This window comes from Macaca mulatta, chromosome 14, assembly GCF_049350105.2.
Source record: "Macaca mulatta isolate MMU2019108-1 chromosome 14, T2T-MMU8v2.0, whole genome shotgun sequence".
Lineage (NCBI taxonomy): Eukaryota > Metazoa > Chordata > Mammalia > Primates > Cercopithecidae > Macaca > Macaca mulatta.
Genome location: NC_133419.1, coordinates 113,026,183 through 113,047,903, shown reverse-complemented (window position 1 = coordinate 113,047,903; position 21,721 = coordinate 113,026,183). Strand labels below are relative to the sequence as shown.

General features: G+C 46.1%; 1 protein-coding gene and 2 long non-coding RNA genes across 5 annotated transcripts in view; all 3 read right to left on the bottom strand.

Annotated features, from left to right (window-relative positions):
- Window positions 1-11,763, bottom strand: part of LOC693603 (uncharacterized) — a 63,770-nt gene extending 52,007 nt beyond the window's left edge. For all 3 annotated transcript variants that reach the window (XM_077964286.1, XM_077964285.1, XM_077964287.1), the window contains exons 1-2: window positions 11,149-11,763; window positions 7,343-7,472 (exon numbers count right to left, since the gene is read on the bottom strand). In XM_077964286.1, the coding sequence (XP_077820412.1) occupies window positions 7,449-7,472; window positions 11,149-11,631 (507 nt within the window). In that variant the 5' untranslated portion in view covers window positions 11,632-11,763 and the 3' untranslated portion in view covers window positions 7,343-7,448. The remainder of the gene's footprint in view (window positions 1-7,342; window positions 7,473-11,148) is intronic.
- A 5,272-nt stretch (window positions 11,764-17,035) lies between these two features.
- On the bottom strand, window positions 17,036-18,919 carry LOC144334464 (uncharacterized). Its single transcript, XR_013404297.1, has 3 exons — window positions 18,798-18,919; window positions 18,604-18,689; window positions 17,036-17,174 (listed from the first exon to the last, which is right to left on the bottom strand). It is a non-coding gene; the product is annotated as an uncharacterized LOC144334464 (long non-coding RNA).
- Window positions 18,920-19,223: 304 nt separating this feature from the next.
- On the bottom strand, window positions 19,224-19,658 carry LOC144334463 (uncharacterized). The gene is made up of 2 exons (XR_013404296.1): window positions 19,522-19,658; window positions 19,224-19,396 (listed from the first exon to the last, which is right to left on the bottom strand). It is a non-coding gene; the product is annotated as an uncharacterized LOC144334463 (long non-coding RNA).
- Between the last annotated feature and the right edge of the window lie 2,063 nt (window positions 19,659-21,721).

Here is a 21,721-nt window from a genome sequence, read left to right as displayed (position 1 = left end):
CATAGTATCTTATCAATGTTAATTTCCTGATTTTGATCATTATACTCTAAGTTATATAAGATGGTAACATTTGGGGGAATCTGGGTTAAAGAGTGTATTGAAATTCTTTGTACTATTTTTGCAACTTTTTTTAAAAAACTGAAATTAATTCAAAATGAAAAGTTAAAAATAAATAAAGCTTTAAGTGAAGTAGAGGATCTCAATTTAGCAGTTATAAGGATGAGGGGAGAGGACTCTTCTTTTGCAAAGCCCTTACTCCCCAGTCTCAGATAAAAAGAATTTTGGTAACTGTGAGACATAATAGAACTATCAAAAATGTATGAATCTAGCTATATAAATAAAGAAGCATACGTCACAGTTCTTTTTTTCCCCCTGTAATTGTGTAAAACGTGCAAATTTTTCAAGATACACAGCTACAAGCTTTAGAGCTATAAGAGCTGGTATGAAGTAAGGTGGAGTGCTGTTTCCCACCCGGTAAAATAGGGCCAACACCGTCACTGGGAAGCCAGCAGACTTTGGCTGAGCTTCTCTTAGCTCCGTCTCTTCCTCCATGAAATGGATTCATCCTAATGCCTGCACTAAGAGGTGTGAAAGGGCAGTGCAAAAAGCGTCACCGTCCTCCTACTGCACAGCAGCACATGGCAATGCTGCCACCATTCTGAGGAGCATGTCGGGCACTGTGCCACAGCTTGTCTGGTTGGAGGGGAAAGTGGGCTAAGTAACCAGTCTCTGGGACAGCCGTATCTAAGGTCTCTAGCCTCAGTCTCCATCCCTCACTCTATGGTTTCCTCATCCCACTGAGCAAGGCCTGGGATGGGCAAGAGTCTACTGCAAGAGACCAGACAAGCTCCACAGTCCCCGTTATTTGGGACTTCGAGCTGCCAGCTCCCTGCAGCCTCCCCAGTCCACTTCCACATTCTCATCAGCACGCTCCCCACTGTCAGGCTGCTTTATTAGAGGCACGATTTACATTTCACATCGACAACCTAGTACCACAGGCGGCAAAGGCAGAGACTCGTGATGGGCAGTGCCCGGGTCTGGCAGATGATGAGATGGGTGAGCTCGGGCCTCTCAGGACTCTTTTGCACGAAGACAGGTGGGAGCCTGCTGGCATGCCCGTTCCATCCCACGCCTCAACCACAGGGAAATCTCATTCATTCCCCACCCACTCTACTCACCCTGCTGCCCCCAGCTCCTTCTTGACCCACTAGGGCACACACACACAAAAATTGCTTTTGCTCTTGAGGAAGACACAAAAGCCTATAGTTCCTGCAGGCCCCACATTCCCTCGCTCACAGGGCAGGGGCCAGACAGGGAGCATTTGTTAGTGTCTCCCATCAAAGTCACTTTCTGACCTGGCTGTTCATCTCTAACCTGCCTGCTCCTGTCTGCCAGTCTGTCCTCCAAGGGCAAATGGAGAGCAGTGAGGCTGCCTGTCAGCCCTCTTGGTGCTGCTTTTCCTCCCCTAAACATCTAAGAAGACAAGTGTTCATTGGGCCCCTCTTCTCTGTCACACCAGCAATAACTCTGTCAAAGAAACCTGCAAAAGGGGCCCACAGGCCTGTAATCCCAGCACTTTGGGAGGCCAAGGCAGGTGGATCACTTGAGGTCAGGAGTTCGAGACCAGCCTGGCCAACATAGTAAAACCCCTTCTCTACTAAAAATACAAAAATTATCCAGGCATGGTGGAGTACACCTGTAGTCCCAGCTACTTTGGAGGCTGAGGCAGGAGAATCGCTTGAACCTGGGAGGTGGAGGTTGCAGTGAGCCGAGATGGTGTCACTGCACTCCAGCCATCAGAGTGAGACTCCATCTCAAAAAAGAAAAGAAAAGAAAAGAAACCTGCAAAAGGTTTCAAAGTTCAACAAATAGGAATGCAAGTTCTGGTCCTAGAGCCTGCTTGCTGTGCAATCTTGGGTGAGTCATTACCCTTTCTGATTTCAATTACCTCACCGGTACCATAGAGAAAATCATGTGTACCTTGCAGGGTTGTTCTGTGGCTCAAATGAGATGATGTCTATAAATCACTTATTGCCACGTAGCACATGCTGGATATTCAATAAACAGTTCCAACCTCCTCAATAGTAGAATGATTGCTTATTGGGCATGCCAGTCTCTGATGTGGGCACCTTACCTACATCATCTAATTTAATCTCACAGTAAACCTCTAAGGCAGCAACCTTCATCCCTTTACATGTGAGGAGACTAAGGCTTAGGCAGGTCAGGTAACTGTTGCTCAAGGTCATACAGCCAGGAAGTAGCACAGCAGGACTCAAATCTTCTGATCCCAGACACCAGACTTTCTGGTCTTCACAGCACAGCCTCCCTCCTGCCCTGGCAGACCTTAGAACTGGGGTGACATCAACAAATGGGGCAACTGGAAGGCACTGGCCCTGGCACCAGAAGCAGTGCTGGAAGGAAGCCCAGTCCGGAAGCCACAGGAGCGAACCCAGTGGTGGGAGGGAAGAGGCGCCGCGGCTCAGGGTGCAACCACACAAACGGGCGGAGTCCCACACCAGCGCGGCTGGGGAATGTGAGTGTGAATACCAGCTGTCCACTTGACTGGACTGAGAGAGGCCGAGGTGGCTGGTGAAGCATTGTTTCTGGGTGTGTCTGTGGGGGTGTTTTCGGATGATGTGAACTTGGGAGTTAGTGGACTGGGAGAGAGAGACCCACCCTCAATGGGGAGGACACCATCCAGTCGGCTGCCAGCACGGCCAGAGCAAAGCGGGCAGAGGACGGCGGCATATTCAGCTTACTGAGCTTCCTCTCCCCCGCCCCCTCCCCTCTCTCTCCTTTCCCACACGGGATGCTTTGCTTTCTCTCCTCCTGCCCTCGGACGTCAGACCCCAGGTCCTTTGGCCTTCTGACTCTGGGACTTGTGCCATCAGCCTGCCAGGGGGCTCTCAGGTCTTCAGCCTCAGACTTGGGGCTGTGGCTCCAAGTGTGGGCTTACCTGCCTGCTCCTTCCCGGTTTTGAGATTTCAGATTTGGACTAAGCCAAGTTACCAGCTTTTCTCATTCCCCATCTTGCAGAAGGCCTGTCATGGGATCTTTGGAGGACCCTAATACAAAGAGGATGGGGAAAAAGGCAGAGGGGCCATGTGGAAAGGGGAGAGGCCACCTGAGCACAGCTGGGGACCCTGGGTCAGGTGACACCCAGCCCTGCAGGCGGTCAATATCAGGGAGGTATATTGGTCAGATTACCTAGATATTCAAAGGTGGTTCCAGGACCAGCAGCATCACCTGGTCGCTGATGAGAAATGCAGAATCTCAGGCCCTCCCAGACCTCCCGGTTCAGAATCTGATGTTTAACAACAGCCACGGGTATGTCTTATGCACATTAAAGTTTGAGAAGCAATAGGTCAGAAGATAACTTGTCCCCTGCCATGAATTTGGGGAAAGCAAGAGCAGTGGTTCTTAACCTTGGCTGGACTTGTTATCCAGATCCTTGCCCGGATTACAGTGACAATAACAAAATCCGGCCCACAGGGTCGCTTGTGAAGATCAGTAGCCCAGCACCCATGAACGCCACGCCCCTGTAAACTAGAACGTGCTCTAACAGTGCTACCTACTCTTTTTGCTTTTCCTGTCATATTTCCTCTGCTGCTTCAAAACCAAAGGAAGTGAGGCCTCATTTCTTCAGATTTTGTCATTTAGTTTAATCCTATTTCACCCCACAAAGTCCCCAGAAGGCACAGAGGAGAAAATCACCCCCGAGACCTGCCTCACTTCTGCTGAGACCCTGCCTACTGCAGTTCTTCTCACCTCCCCCTCCACCCCCGTGACACACTGAAGGAAGAGGAGAAAACGCCAACAGGTCTGATCTCCCAGGCGTACAGATTTACAAAGCAGTCAGCACTTTTAACTAAAAGTCTTGTCCAGGATATGCACAGACATTTATCATGTGGGCAGGGCCTAGCGCCGTGGTTGGATCTCAACATGGAGTCTCCTCTTTTATGTCAGATCAGGACGGGCCAACTGCAAACTGAGACAGGAGGGTCTGCTGGAAAAAACGGGGACCTGGAGAAGACCTGTGTTTAAGCCTTCACCCCAGCTCTGCTTCTAACTTACCTTATATGATTAGAAGGATTATTTAATCACTCTTTCTATGTTCCCACCTCTCCTGCTGCTGTCAAACCTCAAATCTCTATTAACCATTGGAATTTTGTTAGAAAGTGACAAATAGTCCATGCAAAGGCATGTAATAAAGAATATCTTCTATTTATAGAAATTTGATCATATTTAAAGCACTTGATAAGATGATAAACAAAGAAAATATTATCCCCATTTTATTAATTTAAAAACTGAGATTTGGATTGATTTGTAAAATTGCCCAAAGTCTTTAAGTTTTACATGAAAGGCAGTGTCAAGAACAAAATCCGAACTTCTGACCCCTAGGCCAGTGTTCTCCCTACACTGCTAATTTCTGCGGAATGCCATTGCATATATCTATGAAAAACCTATTTCCATTTCTATCTGCATAGAAAAAAGTAATGGTGGCAGAAGGGCCATGTCCACTTTGATTGGTCCTGCTTTAGAACTGAAGGAAGGCTTTGGTTTCCAAATAATGTCTCTGCTAGAAAGAAAGTTTGCAAAATGTGGATCTCTCATTAAAGAGTCTTTCTGATTAGAGGGGAGTGGGAACAACGCCAAGGAAACTGTAATGGGAGTCAGCTGGAGATGCAGGTGTGCAGTCTTATAAATTACTCAACAGTTCTTCACGAGCACCCCCCAAGACCCCACAGCATAACGGGAAGACGAGTGCTCCACTCTGCCCAAGGAACGCATGGCCAAGAACTCCTGCTCACTTTAGGATTGGGTCTAGCGGGTTTGATTCCAAAAGCCAAGGGTGGCAGGGACTTGCCAAGCTCACAATAAGCCCCATTCTCTGACAACTGCCAGTAGTCATGCTTGTACCATCTCATACACAGACACACATCCATATCAACTGGACTAGGGTGATCACATGACCCAAGCCCATCCAATTCTCTCTCTCCCTGGGAGTCTGAAATTAAGACTTAGAGGCATCCAATCAATCTGAGCTGATTACTTGGATAAACAAGAGGAAAACTCAGGAGCTATGAGGCATCCATTTTACAGCATGCACGTGAAGAGCAAAGTCACATGTACACCCTGAACAGGACTTTGTTTGCAATTAATGTTTCTTTTACAGGATGCAGAGGAAGAGAATGAACAAGGACTATGGGCTCCTAGCGGCTTCAGAGCTCCCGGTCCCACCTCTTAAAAGGCCCAATTGTCCTGGGATCTTGTAAGATATCCCAGTATCACAGTGTACTCTTTTCCCTTCCCCTGCAACTGGCTGTAGTTGGTTTCTATTATTAACAACCAAAGAATCTTGAATGAGACCCTAGGTAAAAGAAATTACCCACCATCTGATGACTGCTTGGCATGGCTACACGCTACCAAAAAGGGTCTCTCTCACCCTGCCTCCTCCAAAGGTGCAGGCAACAATGAGATTTAGAAAAGCATTGGAGGGCAACCTTGGAGCCCATGGACAATTCATAAGTGGTTTAAGGCAAGCAGAACATGATGAATAAGTAAACTGAACTCATTCCCAGACCTAATTTTTTTAAGTAAAATAAAATCAGGTCCACTTAGAGTTTAAAATGGCATTTGGCTAGAAGTTCCTGACAAAGGATCTCCAAACTTCTCCCTAAATTATTTATTATACAGAAAAATGACAAAAAGTCACAACAATAATGAAAATGAAGACTAACGACCTGTTACCAGAATCTAGAAGGAATTCCTACTAACTAAATAAAGCTGCTAAAGCTGAGCTGCATTGAGACAAACAGTCCGTGCTGCTTCTTAGAAAACAGAAGAGCACCATCGTCTTGAAAGATGATAGACATTTTCTTTCTCTCCTACTTTCTACCTCCAGTTCAGAGACCCAGGACCAAATCAAATGAAAACCTGGCTCTTTATTATGACTGCTATTCTTTGCAGGAACCAGAGAACTATTACCTCTCCCTCAATCTACATCCATTCATAGAATGCAATTACTGGGAAACCACAGAGCAGGAAGTGGAAGAGGATTACCAATGGCACGTCATGTTTTGGAAGGCATTTTCTCCACACAGCATGCCTTATAGGAAGCACAAAGGTAGTTTGTGCTGGAGAGTAAGATTTTCACATCCTCCATCAGTTCTGGTTGTTAGAGAATGGGCAGAAGAGGTAGGGGGAGATCCTATGCCAGTTCAGCAGGGCTGCACAAGATGAATGCCCTTCAATTCTGGGGAGTTGTGCACCACAACTGCCCTTCAGCTACAGACCTAGGAATAGGGCAGTGAGCAAAGCCAAGGACAATCGGCACAATCTACACTTCCTCTTTTAGCAAGCAAGCACCAAGGCTCCAAGGAGCTCTACTTGCTTAAAGGTAAACAATGTGCCAGGCGGAAGAGGGGATATAGGAGAGGGAATCCTCATGAAGCCTATGGAAAAACAGCATTCACCATAAGAGAATAAGGGAAACAGAGCATCACCCGGAAGACTAAGAAAAAGAGCACATTTCTGAAGATAACTTACTACAGAAACCAGAAGAAAATGTTTTAAAATTGGCATTTATAATATAAAAACATAATGTGGCCCTATGAAATTGAAACTGAAAACCATATATATACACACACACATATATATATACACACACACACACAAATACATATAGATATAGAAAACAAGCTGAGTTAAACTGCTATCAGGATAAGCTTCAAAGACTGGCATGTAAGATGACATTTTATGTTCTTACAAAAGTGTGATGGGGGGCTGGCTCCCTTGTTTATGTTAGACCTAATTGTGATTCTTTTAAAATGAACAGTGAAGCAAAACTTTTAGGATATCAAGAGAAAGCAGTTAGCTAAAAGAGTGGAGTTTTTAGAAATATGTTATTCAAAACAATATTAAACAATATTCAGATATGATCCACTCAGGCTTCAGCTCCTTACTACTTGTAAGTGTTCTTCCCTCTGCAAATGTCCGAGCAAATCAGACCAGCACACACCCACTGGAGAAGAATGGTACTCTAAAGCTGCTTCTGTTTTTTTTATTTTTGGCAGAAATGATGGAACTGTTAAAATTCAGTAATGATTTTATTACCTCATTTGAGATCATTTCATTCTCTTTTTCCAGTAGCAACAGCAAATTGGTTAAGAAAGCAAAATCCAGCAGTTCTCATACAAATATTGCAAGAATTTTGTTAAAATATTTTAGGGTACATGGTGATTTCAGAATATGTATTATTAGAGTACCTTTAGCTGCTGTACAAATACATCTAATGTTTGTATCCTGGCAGAAGTACAATAAAAGCTTATCTGTCACTTACAAAAGCGCTCAAGGCAGATGTTCCCAGTTGGCAAGAGCAGCTGTCCACCCTGAGCACCCAGGCTAACAAAGGTTCTGCCACCTTCACCATGAGGCCTCCGAGGTTGTCACTGTCCTCTCATGGCACTCAGCTGGAAGGGGGGAAAGAGAACAGAGGACAAATCATTAAAGGCTCTTATGGGGAAGTCCTATATGTCACACACATCACCTGCATTCCCATTCTACTAACTAGAATACAGTCTCAGGGTAAATATTAGGGGCTTCAGGCTTATGAAAGAGAATTTGGCCAATGGACTCAAGAAAAGATACAAAGGAAGCTGGTTGTAATAAGAGAAAAATATTCCCAAGAAAATTAAATTATTAAACATAATTAAAAGTCACATAGGAAGCAGTAAATGAGTGGAATGGACATGGCAGAAAACTAAGAAAGCGTTATAGATGGCAAACTGGAGGAACACTTTCGGAATGCCAAGAAAGAGCACCAAGAATTAAAACTATTTCCTTAATTCTAAGATGTCTGTGTTGCCACATCAACACTTCTGAAATCAGGCCAAGTCTTGCAACCACTGGCATCTTATAATCACCCTGGGCCAGGGAGCTGCCATGGTGAGGTCATCAAGACCTGGGCATGGGTGAACTTGGTCTCAGCTGTTCATGTTATTAGCACTTTAATTGAGTTGTATACATTGTTGCAATTACATGTGAGTTTAATTGCCATTTAAAATGTCTTTTAAAAGATTACACTATGGTTTGGCATTGAAACAAGAAGTTATTATGTATGCAGAAAGGCATGGAATTCAAGCAGCAGGATGTAATTTGATATTACTGAAGCAAATGTCTATTATTGGACCAACCACTGCAATTCTTTTTATTTTTTTTTTCTTTAAGAAAAACTAAGAGCTTGACAGGACCCAAGAAAGGAAGGTATCCTTAAGTAGAAGCTGTGTTATGTTTTGTAACTGAGACTCATGCAAAAAGAATTGCCTGTCACATGCCAAACAATGCAACCAAATGCAGGAGCAACTGCCAAGTCCCTCAAAATAGATGAAGTCTATCAAAATAAGAGAGAGAATGGTGTGAGCAACTTACCAATTTCACAGGACTGTAATCATGGCATTATGTCACAGTTTAATTGGCAGCATTTTTTCTTCCTTAGTTGTACTTAAAATAATAGTGCTTCTTACAACAAATACTAGCTTAGATTCAATAAAATACAGTACTTTAAAAAGAAGACGATAGCTGTGGAAGACCAGGAATAGAGATTGAGCCTAAGAGTTATGTTTCTGAAGAAGAATCTAGAACAATCAAAAGAGAACCAATAACTGAAGATATAATTAAAGAAAACTTTCCAAAAAGGGACAGAAAGGGGAAACAGAGAAATGGACTCAGTTCACCAGGTTCCAGGTAAAAGTAACCAAGAGACGCTCAAATCCAGAAATATCCTGAGAAGTTTTTAAATTACAAGCAAATTTTTAAGTGTTTTCTATGTACATCCAACCAAAAGAAAAATGAAGTAAGGAGGGAAGGAAGGGAGGAAGGAAGGGAGGGAGGAAGGGAGGGAGGGAGGGAGGGAGGGAGGGAGGAAGGGAGAGAGGGAGGAAGGGAGAGAGGGAGGAAGGGAGAGAGGGAGGAAGGGAGGAAGGGAGGGAGGAAGGAAGGGAGGGAGAGGGGAGGGAGGGAGGAGGGAATGAAGGAGGGAGGCAAGGAGGAAGGAAAGAAGGAAGGAAGGAATGAAGGAAGGAAGGAAGAAAGGAAAGAAGGGAAGAAGGGAAGGAGGGAAGGAGGGAGGGAGGGAAGGAGGGAGGGAGGGAGGAAGGAGGGAGGGAAGGAGGAAGGGAGGGAGGGAAGGAGGAAAGAAGGGAGGGAGGAAGGAAGGAAGGAGGGAGGGAAGGAGGGAGGGAGGGAGGGAGGGAGGAGGAAGGGAGGGAGGGAGGAAGGAAAGAAGGAAGGAAGGAAGGAAAGAAGGGAAGAAGGCAAGGAGGAAGGGAGGGAAGGAGGGAGGGAGGGAGGGAGGGAGGAAGGGAGGGAGGGAGGGTGGGAGGGAAGGAAGGAGAAAGAAGGAATGAAAATTGTGCTGACCTCTGTCTCTACTACAATGGAGGAGTAGCTTACAGAGTTTTGATATGGAAAACACTTAGATGAAAATTTTACTCACAAATAAGTTTAGTTTTTGAGGACAGACAACCAAAAGAGCTCAGAATGTCTGCCACTCACATATTCTTTAAATCACTTTAAAATATATTTCAACTGCCCAAACGATGACTTAAAATTACTCAAGAATGGAAAAAATAGAGTGTCAAAGGACTAGCAGTGAGTGTTGAAGCCAATTACACACAGAGAGTTGGTCTAAAATAGTTGTTTAACTATGGTTACAAGACAGAATATGTGTCAAAAATACCCTAGAATCAAGAGACATACAACATCAAAAAACAATGCATGAATAATCTGATCCCAAGTCCATAAACTAATCAGCTTTCAAATAGGAAAGGAGAACAGAGGGAATTAAAAGTGTACAGAATTCATCCTACACAGTTGTGAGCTTAAAAATACCATTTTATTCTTGACTTTAACAACCAGAGAAATATTGATTGGTGCTCACATCCATTTTTAGAAACTCATTACGTAGGAGAGTAGGGGCCTGTCCTTTAAAAGATAAAACCTCACTCCTGCCTCAAGGTATTTACAGTTTGAAGATCTCTAACCAACACACAGGATAGGTTTCAATTTGTTACAAGAATAAACAAATGTCAACGTCCTTGAAGAATTTAAGGTTTTATGCGGAACCAGTCCTCAAATGCCGTTTCAATGTTACTGCCCACCAGCATTTTCCATTCCTTCTGGTAAAGCCTCCTAAAGCCTGGTATGAAAGGACGGCAGTTCCTGGTCACTGTGGTGCCCTCTGTACCTGACAGCAGGGTCCCCTTGATGTCAGTCTGCATTGTGACAATCCATGAACCGGACTGCCCTTGTTTAACAGCATCACTGGTGTCACTGAGAATGAGACACACAGATTTGGACTGCAGGGAAGCTCTCACAGTAACCATTACACACAGAGCACCAAGACCTGAAATCAGTACACAAATACCAGATATTTTCCTTCCAGAATTTAATTTAATGCTCACAATCACCATCCAAGTAGGCGGCATTTTTCCCATTTTACAGATAAGAAAACTGAAGTTTAGAAAGGCTGTTTTCCAGAATTACAGAGCCAGTCAACAGATGGCAGACAGGGGTCTCCAAGCAAGGAATTTCTGGCTCCAAAGTTCACGGTACCCTACCACACTATTTTCTTAATTCAAAGAAAGAAGTTACAAGGAACGGAAATGGAGATAATAATTTTGCAATTTATTACAGCACTAGTAAAGATGCTGCCTCTTTTACAAAGTAATAATCCAATGGACTGAACTAATCATACTGTGCTAGTACCCCGTTAACCCTCTCTAAAACATTCACAAAGTGGATACGACGTAGGGCTGCTCCAGGGCCAATGAGTTTTCTCTCTAAAGTAAAATTCCCAGGGAGCGCTCTGGTCTCTAAGGCTTGATTAGCAAGTACCAATTAATGCGCCTTCAGTCCTCTTTGTGTCTTGAGCACTGAGGGCTAACCCTTGCCTTGCCGACAAAGATGAGATGAAATCATTGACTCACCCTAAAGACCTCAAGTTCTAATGCACTGCTCCCTCCCAGGGCCTTGAATTGAGAACAATCTTTAGGACAAAAGACTGCATCTCTAATAGTGAAATTTTAGACGTCAGCAAAGGAGATATTTTTAAGTCACACATAGACACACAAATTTTCCACGTCACACCTTATTGAGACAGTGGTTCCTCATCTGGTGCCGAGGACCGCGGCTCACCTCGGTGTTACCCAACTTAACGTCTTGCCCCGCCACAAACCATGGGTACAGACCAAACCAGGGCGTGCAATGCCCGGAAGACTGGTCCAACCCCGGCGCCCAGGCCTGCAACCCCTGGGAGGCGTGGGCGACCACTGCCAGCACCCCGACGCTGTCGCTGCGTCCCCGCGGCTCCCCCTCTCCGGGGTCCGCCCGGCCAACCCAGGCGCCCGCAGCAGGGACCACGCCCGCCCGAAGCCGGCGCGTCCCCGCCCCCCGGGACGCACCGTGGCTGCCAGAGGGCCGCTGCTGCCACCTCGCGGCGGCGTCTCCCCGAACCGCGCTCAGCCGCCACGCCCAGAAACCGCCCCCCAAAGGACGCTCGGGTCCGAGTCCAGTGGGCCTGGGAGGTGGTGACTCCTGGCAGGGGCTTCCTACGGAAGGAATCGTCTTCATCTCGGGTCACTCACGCCGCGCACCCAGACTGGAGGTGGAGATGAACGCTTCCAGCACCGACCTCCCCCAGGGTTCCAACGGACACGTAATCCACGCCCCTTCCCCGTCTGGGGATCCGAAAAAGCCACACAACCTGGCCCCAGACACAACGTATAACAACTAGGACCCCAGGATCTGGGCAGACCGGCTCTATTTGGGCCATCCTGGATGCCTGAAGAATGCGAGTTGGAGCGGAGATCTTTGAACTCAGATTCAAATGTGAGACCCACTGAATTAGAATCCCCTGGGCAGAGGCCAGGGAACTATTTTTGCAAAGTTCCCCCAGGTGATCCTAATGGTCAGGCAGGTTGGGGACCCTCCCAGTTACAAAATCTAGATGACCTTTTCAGGTTACCCACACATGCACAGAAACACACACCCCTGAGTCTATGAAAAGGCAACAATATAAGGTTGTGTGCTTGAAATGAGAAAGATTTCATGACAGCTCATCACCTAGCCCCTGAGTTTCCAACCTTGTCCGTTTATCATGCCCTTAATGTCTCAATGCTTTTTTTCACAGTAACCCTAGGCCTAAAGAAATACCTAACTGTTCTGTGTATTAAGTAGCTAGACCCAAAGTAAGAAGTATTTCTGTCCTAACAACTTAGTAGCTACTACAAAAAATAATGCATATAAAATAGGAAAAAAAATTATCTTATTCTTAGCCACAACTTCTCACTAATGGGATGTGTGTCCTTTTTGGGCACCGCGCAACTTCTCGAACCTTGGAATTGGATTAGGCACTGCCACCCTCACTCCCTATTCTATACTGATTTTTCCCATAGTACATGTTTTATGTCATAGCAAATGACAAAAACTGAAAATATAGCTTCTGAAAAATATGGTTTTATCAAAAAACATGTAGGGCAGGCTGGGCGTGGTAGCTCACACCTGTAATCCCAGCACTTTGAGAGGCCAAGGCAGGTGGATCACTTGAAGTTAGGAGTTCCAGACCAGCCTGGCCAACATGGTGAAACCCCATCTCTACTAAAAATACAAAAATTAGCTGGGTGTGGTGGCACGTGCCTGTATTCTCAGCTACTCAGGAGGCTGAGGCAGGAGAATCTCTTAAACCTGGGAGGCGGAGGTTGCAGTGAGCCAAGATCGCACCACTGCACTCCAGCCTGGGCAACAGAGTAAGACACCATCTCAAGGAAAAAAAAAAAAAAAATGTAGGGCAATCTAATGTTGAGTCTGCAAGCTATCCTGCACTGCTTAGTAGTTTGCATGGAGAACAACAGAAGTTGAGTGTTGCCTTTGACCTTTAAAATATCCCAAAGAGCCCCTCCGAATTCACAGCAGCACCAAGAACACCTCAGCACAGAGTTAGGGAACATGCATGGACCTCGCTCCTGCTCCTCTCCTCATCCCATACTCCCCAGGGTTCACAGTGCTCCTGCAAGCATCTTCTTTCTTGCCAAATGCTTTCCTACCTCAGCACATTGTGCCATTGCTCTTCTCTCTGCCTGGAATGCTCTTCCTCGGGTCTCCGCAGGCCCAGCTCCTTCTTGGCCTCCAGGTCTTGGTTCAAGGACCACCGTGCTCCCTAAAGCCTCTTCAGGCCTCCCACCAAATCACTTCTATCCTATGGGCCTGTTTCCTTTTCTCTGTAGCTTTTATCACTATCTGAAGTTATCCTGCTTAGTTTACTTACTTATTTTCAAGCTTCCCCACCAGAATGTGAACTTGATGAGAATAGAGACTTGTTCATTACTGTTTCCCCAGAACCTGGAACAATGCTTAGCAATAGGTGGACAATAAATAATTGTTCAATGAATGACTGCAGCCACTACACTCAGCTCAGGGAGATAAAAGGTAGGAAGAATGTGCTTTACATGTGCTATCCCCTTGGATCTTCACAACACCCTTTGGAAATAAATACAAATAGACATGATTAACCCCATTTAATAGGTGAGGAACTCACATTCAAAGAAGTTAAGTGTTCAAAGCTGCACAGCTGAAGTGGCAGAGCCAAGATTCAAGTTCATGTCTACTTGACTGCAAAGGCTGCTTTTCATAAAATCACATTAACATCATGTTGGATACCTTCGATACAGACAATAATTTTTTTTTTTTTTTTTTGAGATGGAGTTTCACCCTTGTCACTCAGGTTGGAGTGCAGTGGCACGATCTTGGCTTACCGCAACCTCCATCTCCCAGTTTCAAGCAATTCTCCTGCCTCAGCCTCCTGAGTAGCTGGGACTACAGGCATGAGCCACTACACCGGCTAATTTTTGTATTTTTAGTAGAGACAGGGTTTCATCATGCTGGCCAGGCTAGTCTCAAACTCCTGACCTCAGGTGATCTGCCCGCCTCAGCCTCCCAAAGTGCTGGGATTACAGGCGTGAGCTACCACACCTGGCCAACATTTATTTTTTTAAAAAAAGTTTAACCACATTGCCTCCCATTATCCTACTATCCACCTAAAAAAGGGAATAATAACAATGGCAAAGTCAAGAAATGTAGCCTAGGGGCTAATAGAGCCCCAGAGTCCTTAGAGAAACTGGCCCATGTTGGCATTTCCCCACTCGAGGTCTCAGCCCCTGCCTCCAGTGGAAAATAGCAGAGGCGCCCACCTGGGACGGACTTGCCTTTATTATTCCTCTGGCCGTAGCTGCTACCAGGGAGACCCTCTTGTAGACATATCTTCTGGCCTGGCCCATGTTACCCTGTTAACCTAATGACACGTGTATCTCTCATTGCTGATTACAACTGCCAAGCTCCTGTTGATCATCCTGACAGGTAACAGGTGAACTCACACGCAGCTGCAATCAAGCACATGATGAGCACACACCCTGAGCTCATCTGCATCCCCCAGGAAATGCTGGGTTGCCTTGACCCCCTGGGAGGAACTGTGAAGGATCCCCATAGGCCAGAGCTTGGATGGCAGGACACTGAGTTTGAGACCCTCGTACAAAGAAAGGGAGATTAAAATGTGTTCTCTAAAGTCAAGGGACTTGTGCTTGTCAATTTCCCCTCTTCATCTGGTTTGGTTGCCCCATGTTGCTCTTAAACAGGTGGTTCAGGCAGGAAAAGAATTCAGCTCTTCCCTCCTCACCTCTATACTCCGCTTGGCCTGGCCCAGCTATAATTTCTGCTTATTCAAGACTCAGTAGTGTTGGTGCCGCCTCTGGCAAGCCTGCCCTGGCCCCTGAGACCTCTCCTCTGTGCTCAGAATAACCCCCATACATCACTGGATCCTGGTACTTGCCCAGCTGCATTATAATTATCTAAGTGTGGGTCTGTCTCCCATCCAGGCCGTGAGCTGAACTGAGGTGGGAACTGTGACCTATTTACTGTTATGTTTCCGGCTTAGCACCATGCCTGGCACAGAGTAAGTGGAATAAATATCTGGGCTAATGGAGTTGCTAAATTACCCGACTACGTGTTCTGACAGGTAGTTGGGAAGATCGGATCATCATAGTTCTAGTCTCTGCGCTGCCAACATTCACAAGCTCCTGGAAGACCTTAGAAGTCATCTAGCCCCATGCACAGGTTCCCACATCCTGAGGTCCCTGCACCAGGGTGGTCTGCCAGAACTACAAAGGCCAAGGGAACAACTTCTCAGGAAAGCCTTGGCCACAGGCTACTCTCATTTCTGAAGGCTCTGAGCCTATCTCACTGACCATGTAGAACAAATTGTTCATGACTCAACCTCATTATCTTCTACCTGGGGTATAGGAGCCCCAGCCTCCTCAGCTCTGCATCAGGTCACTGTTATCGCTCCCTTGTGGGCTTGCCATGTCACTTCCACAAGCAGCAGCAAAACTCACTTGCCAGAAAAAAATGTCAGAAAAGCAATTAACATGAGTCTGGGAAGGAAGAAGGAAGCAACACATAAGAACAAAGGAGATGGCTCCTCCCTGCAAAGTCTCTGATTGCCTGCCAGGGAAGCCAGCTCCGGGAGACCTGGGGATTGGGCTTGAGCCATCAGCCTCTGCCCCTGGTGCTTTATGTCACAAGCACCAGCATCCCTTTAATCATGAGCAGGAAGCTTGACTGCTGTGGGAACCCAAAGGGACCACCTGAAGCCGGTGATGAGAGGGGCTGCAGTTCAGGAGAAAAGCAGAGTCTCCCCCACAGCCTGCTGAGGAATGCAGCTGCTCTGCAGCTGAACTTGGAGAGGTGAGAAAGAGAATAGGCATTTAGGAAATGACAGGCGACCCAGTGTCTGAACCTTGAAGGTCATGGGGAGATACAAGAGACAGAGAATAGGCTGGGCACGGTGGCTCACGCCTGTAATCCCAGCACTTTGGGAGGCCTAGGTGGGTGGATCACGAGGTCAAGAGATTGAGACCATCCTGGCCAACACAGTGAAACCCCGTCTCTACTAAATATACAAAAATTAGCTGGACGTGGTGGCATATGCCTGTAATCCCAGCTACTCGGGAGGCTGAGGCAGGAGAATCCCTTAAACCCAGAAGGCAGAGCTTGCAGTGAGCTGAGATCGCACCACTGCACTCCAGCCTGGCGACAGAGCAAGACTCTGTTAAAAAAAAAAAAAAAAAAGAACAAGGAGGGAGGGATAGACAAAGAGACACAAACACAAAAGGAGAGACGAAAGTCGACAACTTTAAAAAGAACTTTTAAACAGAAGAAGTTTTCACCGTCAGCGAGAGTGTGAGGGGCCTCCCTGAGAGTGGGGGAGGATTATGAAAGCATTACCAAAATGTTCTAGATCTCGCCCTGGAGACCACAAAGTCAGACCACATTTACATTCAGTTCCCAAACTGGGATCATCTAAGCTCTCACCAAGCTGTGGCAGCAGGTCCTGCAGCCTTCTCTGAGAGGCAGCATGGCCTCAGGGACTCAGGAGCCAGCCCCAAAGCGGAAGTCCCTCCGCTGCGGCCCCCACCTCAGGCGGCCACCGTGGCACTCATGAGCTCACCATCTGCAAGGTACGACTGCCCTCCACCACGGCTTTCACCACCACTGCCGCTCTGGCACCTAAGGAAGACCTGCCCTGACCCCCACTTCTCAGTCCTTGCTATGCGATCCATCCCACCCCAGTACCACACTTTTCCCATGGATTTCCTCGAGAACTGGAGGCGACAGAAGGAACCTGTGTGGGGCCTAGAGCAGCCTAAAGCCCCTGACCCACCTGCCTTGTACCTCAGGCCCACCAGCTTTACAGGGCCAGAGGTCAGTCATCTCCCACCATAGAAATAACTGACACCTTCGCGCCCCAGAGCCTGAATCCGAGGGAGATGTGGCTGCCCCCTAGCCTACGGCCCTGGGTCTTGAGGGATGATGCTGGGTTCCTGAGTGACCCTGTGGAATCAAGGAGCTCACCTACTCCCCAGAGGCTGCTAAATGAGGGAGAGAAATAATCCACAACATTTTTTAAACCACTGTATTCTTGGATGTTTTTCTTACAACAGCTTTGTTTTGCACCCTAACAAATAACAAGAGCAGGCAATTTCCTGGCAGGAGTCACATCTGATTTCCACTCACAAGAGAGCCAGCCCTCCAATCCTGGGGTTCCATATCTGAAGATTTTCTATCTGCAGATAGGAAAGATATTTCATATAGATAGAAAATATTCCAAAACAAACCAAAAATATAGAAAATATTCTATTTAGAATATTTTAGAAAATATTCTATTTAGAATATTTTAGAAAATATTCTATTTAGAATATTTTAGAAAATATTCTATTTAGAATATTTTAGAAAATATTCTATTTAGAATATTTTAGAAAATATTCTATTTAGAATATTTTAGAAAATATTCTATTTAGAATATTTTAGAAAATATTCTGAATATTTTAGAAGTATTAGATAGAAAATATTCCAAAACAAACCAAAAATATATATAACAATAAGAAAACACAGGCCAGGCATGGTGGCTCATGCCTGTAATCCCAGCACTTTGGGAGGCCGAGGCAGGCGGATCGCCTGGGGTCGGGAGTTTGAGACCAGCCTGACCAACATAGAGAAATCCTGTCTCTACTAAAATACAAAAATTAGTGGGCATGGTGGCGCATGCCTGTAATCCCAGCTACTCGGGAGGCTGAGGCAGGAGAATCACTTGAACCCGGGAGGCGGAGGTTGCGGTGAGCCAAGATCACACCATTGCTCTCCAGCCTGGGCAACAAAAGTGAAACTCCGTCTCAAAAATAAAATAAAATAAAATAAAATACAAATTAAAAACCCAATAAAAAAGCTAATTTACATAGCATTTACATTGCATCAGGTATTATAAGTGGTCTGGAGATTATTTAAAGTATATGAGAGAATTGCAGGGTATATGCAAATACCACACCATTTCATATCAGGGACTTGAGCGTCTGTGGATTTTGGTATCCACAGGCAGGGAGTATGTTCTGGAATCAATCCCCTGTGGACACTGAGGGATGACTATGATTATAATACCCTCTAAGAATCAACTTAAGATGAGGTGGTGGTTCCGAGCAGGTACTGGGCACTCCCAGGGAATAAGAAAGTGTTCTCAGGGCCTCCCTCCACATCACCTAGTAGAGATAAATGGGGCCTTTCTCTTTGTTCCAACAGCTTAATCACATCTTTCTTCCCACTTTTTGCATCCCCCTCCCCTGCCCTTCAAGGCACAACAGCAAATCCAATGAGGGACCAGCCCACACTCAACAGCTACACTAACCAGCTGAGTGACCTCGACAGCCACTTCTCAATTGAGGGCTGGACTAGATCTGTGACTTGCAATCCCAGCTGTGCATTAGAATCACCAAGGGACCTTTGAAATATTGAGATGCTGAGTCCCTCATCAGACCAACTAAAACCAAATTTCTGTGGAGCAGAGAACCTTTAACTTGGAAACTAAATCCAGTTCCCAGATTAATTTCATCAAATGGTGCTGTTCTGGTCACAATCCAGCCCATGCAGCCTTCGCTGGACTTTGTCTTATTTATAGCCCAACACCTAGGACAGTCACAAGTATCACACAGAGTAGATGCTCACTTTTCCTTCCAAGAGGTTGCTGTCATTGTGGATAAAATTCCATGTTTCCTGCATTTGATTTCAGAATACACGAATGGAACTTTTCTCTAAGAAAGAAAAAAAAAACAAAACTAAGTTTGGTCACTTTTTACTCCTGTGGGGTCTTCAAAAGACTTGTGTAGCAGAGAGAGCATAGGCTTTGGAGTCATTCAGACCGGGTGTGAATTCCAGCTCTGCTCCTCCTTCACTATGCGACTTGGGCAAGTGATATACTGGCTCCCCTTGTAACCAACGAGGTCACTTGAATTACAGGTGAATAGCATTTCCTCAAATATTGCAAGTATGCAATTTGTGCAGCCCAAAGCAGCAGCTGCGGCTGAACCTCTGAGCCTAGTTTTCTTAGCTGTAAAATGAAAGTAACAGTTACAACACAGCTTTCATGCAAAAATATGAACAATGTAAGTAAAATAGTTAGCATAGCCCCTAGCAGATAAAAAATGCTCAAGAAATATTAATTTTCTCCCACTTTTACCCTCAAAGTTTTCTATATCCCCAAATCTATGCATCTGTGTCCTCTGAATGGAAGCATATATGAGGAGCTCCTATTGAGTGGCCACGTGAGATCTCCGCAGGACACTCACAGAGGCAAGGCAGGCTGAGATGGACAGGGTGTGCAGCTTGATCCTGGTAAGGCAGCTACTAACAGCAGTGCAAGTTTTGCATTGCACAATTCTGTTGGGCTCCTTTCACATCATGGTCATCATAGGTTTTTCCGGTTACTACGGCAGTTTTCTAGAAGATGTCAGTGGCATGTCTGAAAGAAATGGTACCATTTTCTAAATTCAACCAAATTTGCCCTGTTGACCAGTTGTAGGCTGCCATCCCCACTCCCTAGCTCCTCTGCCTTAATACGACATTGGACCTCATCCCCCAACCAACCTGTCCACAAAGTAAGTCCTGATGACATCCCTCTGAGGAGCACACAAGTCATTCTTTGTGCCTCTCCTTGAAACTGATGATACAATGAAAATAAGAAACAAAGCAGGACAAATGGAGAAGATGAATCCCACCACAAGATGTCCTGAAACTTCCATGCTGTGGGAGCTCCCAGCCCTCTTCAATGCAGACCAATCACCCAGCTCCCAGACAAGGGCTCCAGCTCACAGCTGCCACATGTGAGCTCCCAGGTGGGATAGCTCTATAGTGTGCTGCACCTACATCTCGCTTTAAAGGAAACCGCCTGCCCTCATCCCCTGCCACAGGTACTCCCCAGCAGGACACTTCTGTTTTATGGTACACCCTCCCCTGCCCAGCTAATTGCAACAGGAGGCAGACTCCCAAAGAGCTCATTCATTGGCTGGCTAGAGACTTTTGATGTGGCCCAGCACCTGAAAAGGGCGGAGGGTGTGTCAATTCGATTCCTATCTCAGAAAGCAAAACTGGAAAATGTCAAGAAAATCAATCCGTTGGTGGCGGGAGCCAAGGCTGAAATGTCATGGAGTGCAGCAAGTGGAGAGAGGCTAAAGGGACCACAATGAGTGAGGGGTGAGCCAAAGTTATGAATCAGCAGAAGCTGTGATGCACGAAAAAGGCAGGTGCAGAAAACAAGGCAAGGGAGCTGCCAGTGGCAAGTGGAGAATGGAGGACCTGCTCACAGAAGCCAGGTTGCCTTACTGGGGGAGAGCCAGAGCAAAGATCCAGGACTCCTGCTGGAGTGTAACCTCAGATCCAAATGCAGGCTCTGTGGACATTCTTACTCCCTTGTTGCTTCCTTCTCCTTCTAGCTACCTCCCCAACTTCACTTAAACTGGTGTGTAAAGGCATCTGCTTATTGCAACCTAAAGAACCCAGCCAGGCACAGTGGCTCACACCTATAATCTCAGCACTTTGGGAGGGTGAGGCAGGCAGATTGCTTGAGTTCAGGAGTTCGAGACCAGCCTGGGCAATATGGCGAAACCCCATCTCTACAAAAAATACAAAACAATTAGACAGATGTGGTGGCACATGCCTGTAGTCCCAGCTACTTGGGGAGCTGAGGCGGGAGGATAACTGGAGCCCAGGAGATCAACGCTGCAATGAGCCAAGATCATGACACTGCACTCCAGCCTGGATGGCAAACTGAGACCCTGTCTCAAAAAAAAAAAAAAAAAAACTCAATTCAACCATTAGCAAGTACAGGTGGGCAGAGAAAATCACACACACACAAAAAAAGTCAATCAATAAGGAAACCACCTAAAAGAAGAACAATTATTCTAGAGTTTCTGGTAATAATACTAATTAACATGTGTATAACCATTTGCAAATTTTGGCTTAGGATAATCATGAGAAATACAGAAACTAAATCTTAGTTCTGTCTCACCAGTCACCATTGCAGAATCAGTTCATTTTAGTCAGAAGGCCAGATGGGGGATTTTGCAATCTACACCTCACCCTGTCACATCTCAGTGGATCTTTTTGAGCTGAAAACATAAAAATTTTAAAAATTAAAAAAAAAAAAAATCCTTGAGAAGCGCGAGGGCTAGTGGGAGAAAAGCATCTTGAAATAGACGATCGTGGCCACTAGAGGGAGATGCTTCCTCGTGAAACATTTCACGGCCCGCTCCTTCCCGGGAGGATTCTCAGCTGAGACCAGAGAACGTGAAGGGACCTGCTCCCCTTCCTCCTCTTTTAGAGACGAGATGAGGCAGCATCCCCTCTGGAACCGAATGGGCTCTCCTCCGCCTTGGTGAAGACGTGGTCGTGTTCTACAAAGTTCATGCATAACCCAGCGTTCCTGCGGACCAAGGCAACAGATATGGCCATCGTCTGGAGGGGCCGGTTGAAAGAAAGAGCCGGAAGAAGAAATGTCTAATGCTGCCCTCAAACAGCTGAGAGGATAAGGGGAAGGGCCACATTTGCTATGCGCAACTTCAAATGGCGGAACTAGGGCCCATGGCTGAGAGCTACAAGGAGAAACCACTCAATACAAGAAGGGCTCCTGGGAAACACAGCTGACCAGTTATGGAGTGGATCCAGCTGACACTGACCATCTTTGGGTGTGGCATAGATGGATGACTATACTGTGTGGGGAGTTGGTCTCACCGCCCCTAAGACCCCCTCCATCTCTGAGAACCTGCAGGAAGAAGTCGCCTTGCGACCC